This window comes from Chiroxiphia lanceolata, chromosome 18 (assembly GCF_009829145.1).
Source record: "Chiroxiphia lanceolata isolate bChiLan1 chromosome 18, bChiLan1.pri, whole genome shotgun sequence".
NCBI lineage: Eukaryota > Metazoa > Chordata > Aves > Passeriformes > Pipridae > Chiroxiphia > Chiroxiphia lanceolata.
Genome location: NC_045654.1, coordinates 285374 through 292442, shown reverse-complemented (window position 1 = coordinate 292442; position 7069 = coordinate 285374). Strand labels below are relative to the sequence as shown.

Here is a 7069-nt window from a genome sequence, read left to right as displayed (position 1 = left end):
GAAGAATTTCTTCCCATTATCTAATCTAAATCAACCCTCCGTCACGTTTAGAGAAGTGCACTTCATGGCAGACAGGTTTCAGAGAAGACACCAAACCCCTAAGCCAGGCAGGGAAGCAGACCTGCGGCACAAGTCGGTGTGGAGGGTCCACAGCAAGGGACATGGCTGTGGCTCCCCTATGCCAGGACACCTCCACCAGCACAAATGCCACAGCAGCCTCAGGAGCCCCTTACCCGCATACCGGATGCTCTTCCCAAACATAGCAGTCCACAAATATGGGATGGTGCTGATCTCTGTGCCATGGGCCAGCATGTTGAGTGCAGCGATACGGCCTGGAAGACAGCAGCAGCAGGATTGAGGAATTCCCACACCAGGGCAAGCATCATGGTCTGCCTTCAAGTCACAGCACAGCATCAACATCCCCAGTCACAGAGCACAGGGAAACCAAGAACTGCTGTTGAAAACACCCCACCCAGCAACAAAGATCAAGCAGAAAGCATACGACATTGTCCGAGGATGGGCATGGACTCCTTCCCATGGTGCAGCTCCTACTCATCATCTCCACTGGCATGAGCGATATGCCCATGAGACTCTTTTCCCCCAGCTTCTGGAACAGTGACAGGGCTGAGAGCATGCTGAGCTCCCACCCAGACAGGGGTGGGATGGACAAACCCCTGGAGGCACTGTGACTGTTGGGATATGGTCCCTGCTGCAGGGGCATGTCTGGACCAGGGGGGTGTGTCCAAAGGTTGACTTGGGAGCTGTGGTTCCAAAACCTCTCACCCAGGGCACCCACCCAGAGGGAAACCTTCTCACAGGACTGTGGCCTTGAGGGCAGCTGATCACACCAGGGATTTCAGGCTGACGTGAAGGGGACAAAGATTTGAGCTCTGCAACATGCTCCTGGGTCAACCTGGCAGTGTGGGCAGCCCAGCTGGAAATCTGAGCCTGGGTTGACTTTAGGATTTGAGCCACTAAGTGCCCCCAGGCAAGGAGGCAAGCAGGCTGCTGCAGCAATGCAGATGCCAGGAAGCAGAGGGCATATGGAAAAGCCTGTCCCTCGACACCTCTGCGCTTGTGACAAGGCACTGTTAGGCAAAGCTTGGCACAAATGCTGACAGATGAGGCATATTGGGCAGGATAAAATATACACGCTTCAAAATGTTCAATACAATCACCCAGTCTCCCTGTTGACAGTTATCTCATTCTCTCCTTAGAGGGTTTGGAAATTTCCCACGAATCTGCAAAAGTCTCTTTTCTGCTAAGTACCTACCATGCATGTGGGCCATCTGCCAGTGGGGGACGTTCACCTTCTTGTTATTCCTCAAGGCCAATGGAAACGTGACAGCGTCTCCAGCAGCAAAGACCCCGGGGATGTTGGTCTGCATCATCTGCAGGGAACAGAGGTGTGCATTAGTGGGGTTTGCACCACACACAAACAGAAACAGAGAACTGCTCCAGAGCTGCCATGTCCCCAGGAACACACAGACAACCTCTGCTTGGCTGTGAGACCCCCACATGGGATTTCATTCAGCCTTCTTCACTTTCAAAGGAGAACACATGGGCAGGGACCTACAGTATCCCTTTTCCAGTGGGTTATCCAGTAAAAAGAGACATGGACTGGGGTCCTGGAGCCCCTCTTAGAAATCTGGCGTCTGTCAGTGTTTGCAGATAGAGCCCAGCTTATCACATGGATGAGCAATAAGCACAGGGTGGGTGGCTCAGAGCCCCAGTTCCCTGACAATGCTCCTTGCTCACGGCACACACCACCCATCAGCACGAGCACCGCTCCACCGCAGTGGATACCTGGAAAGATGGATCTTTCTCAATTTCTTTCCCCCCAGAATATTCACACCATTCCAGGGCAGCTCAGAACCAGACCCAAGCCAGAGCATTCAGGGCTGGGGTTTGCAAATCCCACACTTGCAAGGGCGGTCCCAGGTGCTCCTGATGGTGCTCCCAGAATCTCAGCATCTCATAGAACATCCTGAGATGGAAGGGACCCCAAAAGATCATCGAGTCCAACTCCTGGCCCTGCACGGGCCAACCCGCAGAATTCCAAAATTCCAATTCTGCCAATCTTGACAGATAAAAAGCCATGAAAAGCACCCGTGGCAGCAGTTTGGAGTCCCTGGGAAGCTCTTCTGTGAGGAGAGGTGACCCAGCTCCTCCTGCTCTCCCTCCCACAGGGGTTGCCCCTGGGCTCACCTTGTTGACCACAATGAAGCCCTTGGAGTCGATATTGATGCCACTTTGCTTGAGGAAGCCCGTTGCTGGAACTGCACCTGTGGGAGAAGGCAAAGCCTGCAGTATCTGTGTGTCCCACAGCCCTGGGGGGCTGACCCCGAGACCAGCAGATCCCCTCGTGCCAGGACAGTCAGTCTGCCCAGGGAAAGGCAATGGCTGCCCTGAGAGCAGGGCCAGGCACCCTACGGAGACCCCACTGCATCAGCCTCTGCCTCCCAGGATCCCTATCCTTCCCTAAGCCATCATTGTAATCTGCCCATCACCCTTTTCTAGTGCTTGGAAGTAATTTTCAATGTAATGCTCTTTTATTTTGAAAAAAAAATTATATTTAAAAGGGAACCTTTGAGTTTCCAGCCAGGGCTCCTTGGCCTCCCCCCAGTCTGTACCTTTGCTTCACCCTTCCTTTTCCTTTTTTAATCTTTTTTTCTCTTCAGCCTTCACAAATCAGAATGAAACTAATTCTGTGATTCTTCCAGTCCACAGCATTTTGAAAAATTACAGAGATGGCAGGAAAGGGATTTTTTTCCCCCCCAAATGTAAAGGAGAAAAATACCCTCTTCTATGGGGTATTTTCTTTGATTTTATAATAATGGGGTATTCTTTTATTTTATAATACAGGGTACATTTTTTGTTGCGGCAGCAGCAATTAAAAAAAAACAATTTAAAAAAATTGAGTTTGGAGAAGCTTTAATAAAAAACAACTTGAGGTGATGAAATTGCTTTGAATTTTTTTTTTTCTGGAAAAACCAAACACATTACTATTTCCCAAATATATTTTGGGATAGAGGCTCTAGAAAGGCATTTTTTAGTTACTCAGATTCATGTGTGGCAGCCAAGCAGGGCTGGTCTATCACTGCCAGCACCCCTGGCTACCCAGCCCCAAGGAGCCCTTGCTGCCACATCCCCTCCAGCTTCTCCGGCACCAAAGAGAGCCCACGAGCCCCCAGCTGAGCACCACACAACCCCTTACCAACACCAACGACACACACGTCGGCACGTAGGACCTTCCCACTCTTCAGCACAACCTCCTTGAGCTGCAGGAGACACGAGGGGGGGGCATCACAGTTATTTTAGGGACAAAACACCCTCTGCAGCAGCAGGAAGCCAAGCTGGCAGCTCGCCTCCTTTGTGACATGCAAGTTGACCATAAATGTTAGAAAAGCAACAGGAGGAGGGTGAGAGCAATGAAGCCACCTCACACACCACACTGGTGCACTTTTGCTCTTGTTGACTAAACCCAGGAATATGAATTTCAGGGACTAGGAAAGAGGGGAGAGCAAAGCCCCAGCAGGGAATAGAACAGCAGCCCTGGGGGATCCCACAGCAGTGCTGCCGGGGAGCCCCTGCCCACACCCTACCTTCCCCTCCTGCTCCCGCAGCTCTGACACTTCTGTCTGCATGTAGAACTTCACCCTGTTGCTCTCGAACATCTGGAGGGGGGACAAGGGACAAAGCAGGGGACATCAGAACCCTGAACCACCCCTAGTCCTGGTGTCCCTGTGCCCCCAGCACTGCCCTGTCCATCCCCTGCGCTTGCCTTGACCCGTGCTGCAAAGGGAGTTGGCACCCCCAACCCTCCAACACAAGTCCAGAAGAAGGTGATCTACAGCACATGGACCATGAGAGGGAAGACACAGCCCGCTCTGTCTACTGACTGCTGCCATCACAGCTTTGTCAATAAACGTTAAGTAAATTAATTAGTGCAATAAGTGATACAAGCAGAACCCACTCTGTTACCAACCCTCCCCTCCAGATGGAAAAGAGAGGTCACCTTCATGACAGCACGGCCAACCCTCTCCCCAAAGAACTTCTTGAAGGGGACTTCCTCCAGCTCCACCAGGGACACCGAGTGGGCCCTCTCTGCGAGGTAGGCAGCCACCTCCATCCCTGGGGAACGGAAGCAGGTCTGAGTGGCTGTGGGAACAACCCCGGCGCTGTCCTGCATCCCTGGAACTCACTGCAGCAGAGGAGCTGCCTCACCCACACTGACTGGGAAGGTTGGAGCTGCGCTACTGGGAGAACTGGGGAGGCAATAGACCTGGTCACGCTAGGGGTCACACCAATTCGGGTATTCTTCAATGTAGATTTTGAAGACCAAAAGGAGGAACCGGTCATGATGAAGCCCCGAAGTGCCCTGCTGTAGTGGGTTTCTATGGCTAGGTTTGGTAGCAGCGGGGCTACAGGGGTGGCTTCTGTCAGGAGCTGCTAGAAGCTTCCCCTGTCCATGGTGAAGCCAATGCCAGCCAACTCCAGGACGGGCTTCCTGCCGCTGGCCAAGGCCAAGCCAATCAGGAGTGATAGTAACGCCTCTGGGATAACATATTTAAGAACGGAAAGCTATTGCGCAGAAAGAATTCCAGCCAGGGAAGAGCGGAGTGAGAACATAGGAACAGCAATGCAGACCCCAAGGGTAGTGAAGAAGGAGGGGCAGGAGGTGCTCCAGCAGCTTTTCCTGGGTAGGACTTCTGGCCCCTGTGGGGGACCCACGCCAGTAGAGCTCATCCATGAAGGACTGCACCCCATGGAGAAGTGACCCACAGGACAGCAGTTTGGGAAGAACTGAGGGATGGACTCACACCGGAGACATTCCATCAAGAATGTCTGCCGTTGGAGGGACCCCACAGGAAGCAGGGAAAGGACTACAACCCCTCTCCCTGAGCAGAAGCAGAAATAACAATTGACCATAATCCCCCATTCCAATCTTCCTGCGCCATTGTGGGGGAGGAGGGAGAACATGGAAGGAAGAAGGGGTGGGGGAAAAGGTGTTTTTTAAGATTATTTACTTCTCACTCTTTTGATCTGACCCTGTTAGTAATAAATTCAATTAATATCCCCACTTTGAGTCTGTTTTGCCCATGATGGTGATCAGAGTGACATCTCCCAGCTCTTAACTCATGAATCCTTTGCTGGTTTTTTCTCTCCTCTGTCCGGTTGCAGAAGGGAGTGAAAGAGTGGCTGTACCTGGCACCTAGCCAGGGTCAACCCTCTCTACACCCGGGAAGCCATAGCACATGCAACAATGGACCTCAACCAATGGAGGCCTTCCTCCTACAGCTGGGACTCTCAGCTGCAGTCTGACAAAAGCTCTTGGAAGTCACTGTTTTCTCTGATCAGAATGGGAGAATTTTACTGCTAGGAATTGCATGGGAACCTCCACCAAGACATTTTCTATCTATGGGGTTTTTTTATGGAAATTAATCTTTTTGATGACCTGCAGTTTGCAACTGGCTCCCCACACCACATGCTTTTCTGCAGATCATATTGATCGAAGCATTAAAACTGGTTTATCTTTCATAAAAGAAAAAAAAACAAATAATGAAAATTTAATAATAAATTCCCTCACTAATAAACATTTATGCTTAAGGCTTGCAGAGCCCGCTATTATTTTGTTAGAACCATGTCAACCATAAAGAAGAACCATCAAAGAAACTGTATTTCAAAAATTCACTGCTCTGCTAAAATGTAAAAGAGAAATAAACCCACAGGCCTCCACTCACCAACAAGACTCTCCTGACTGAAGCCAAATCTAGACACACCGGATTTGAACCCACCTGAGCAGTAGTACTGGCCTTGCCATGTGCTTTTCAGTCTGGGACAGCAATATCTGTGCCTATGCAAACCCAGCCTCTTCAGAAAATCAATTTCTTCAGCAAGGAGATGTCCTCACATGCACCCAGGGCTGGAGGTTGGACTACCCCAGGTTCAGTTTGGGAGTGGGAGTTACCGCTAACTGGGCAGTAACAAACTGGGCAAGGGTTTGGGATCATCTGCAGGAAAAGGTGGAGAGCTGGGAAGCAGACACCGCCTGCGCGAGCACTCACCCAGGAAGGATGCTCCCACGATAACCACGTTCTTGCTCGTGGCCAGCTTTACCACACGGTTGGCATCTTCGGGCGTCCGGATGTTGAAAACATTTTCCATCTCCTTGCCTTTGCAGCTGAGAGCTTTAGGCCTGAAAAACACTGAGGGTGCTACAACTGCTTTTCTCGACCCCATGGTGGCTGCAGTGCCCAATTAGGACAGCAGGCACCCTTCTGGGGCTCCAGCAGCATCCCAGACTCTCCTTTTTTCACCTTTCCCTGGGTCGGAGACATAATACGGAATAACACAAATGCTGGTGGACAACGGTCGAGCACGGGATGCTGGGCAGCCACCCCAGACCCCACTGTGTACCCATGGGGCCAGGGGAGCACCTTCCTGGGGCAATGCAGCCCAGCACAGGACAGGCACAGCTTTACAAACCTGCACTAAACCACTGGCATGTCCTAACATTTTCAGAAGCTTAATGGGACACAGAAAACTCACTCTGTCCTCCAGCAGTGCTTTGGAGCCAGAAATTGAAAGTTTGATAAGGCTCTGAAGATGCAGGCTCCATTTTCCATTCCTGTGGGCACATTGCTGATGCTGTATCAGCTTAATCATGCCCTCTCCAGGCACTTACTGGAACCTATCTATTTTTAAATATCTGACCCCTGCCTGACTCACATCTGAAAATGGGACAGATGATCCTAAAAAATTTAGGTACCTTAAAAAACATTTACCCAGTGTACCTGCAGCTTGTGTATGAGGATTTTGAAATTATTGCCAAAGGCTTAACCCTCTTTTGAACCTAATTCAGTTTCTGGTGTACATGGCATTTTGGCTGCAGCGCTGTACACCCCAATGCCACCCATTCACACCTAGTGGGGCTGTTGCTGTCACTGGCGGCACACTGGCTTTCAATGTGAGTCACTGCTCCGGCTGTTCCACAGCATCCTTTCCTCAGATGATAAATTATGCAGGGACTGCATTTCTCATTCTTTGTCTTACGGCTTGGTATAAG

At 50.8% G+C, this 7069-nt stretch overlaps 1 protein-coding gene across 2 annotated transcripts in view; it reads right to left on the bottom strand.

The window, feature by feature from the left end:
* AIFM3 (apoptosis inducing factor mitochondria associated 3) overlaps nucleotides 1-7069 on the bottom strand; it is a 53699-nt gene that overhangs the window by 9160 nt on the left and 37470 nt on the right. For both annotated transcript variants that reach the window (XM_032706150.1, XM_032706151.1), the window contains exons 11-17: nucleotides 6069-6199; nucleotides 4019-4134; nucleotides 3606-3677; nucleotides 3218-3281; nucleotides 2209-2285; nucleotides 1274-1391; nucleotides 234-332 (exon numbers count right to left, since the gene is read on the bottom strand). In XM_032706150.1, the coding sequence (XP_032562041.1) occupies nucleotides 234-332; nucleotides 1274-1391; nucleotides 2209-2285; nucleotides 3218-3281; nucleotides 3606-3677; nucleotides 4019-4134; nucleotides 6069-6199 (677 nt within the window). The remainder of the gene's footprint in view (nucleotides 1-233; nucleotides 333-1273; nucleotides 1392-2208; nucleotides 2286-3217; nucleotides 3282-3605; nucleotides 3678-4018; nucleotides 4135-6068; nucleotides 6200-7069) is intronic.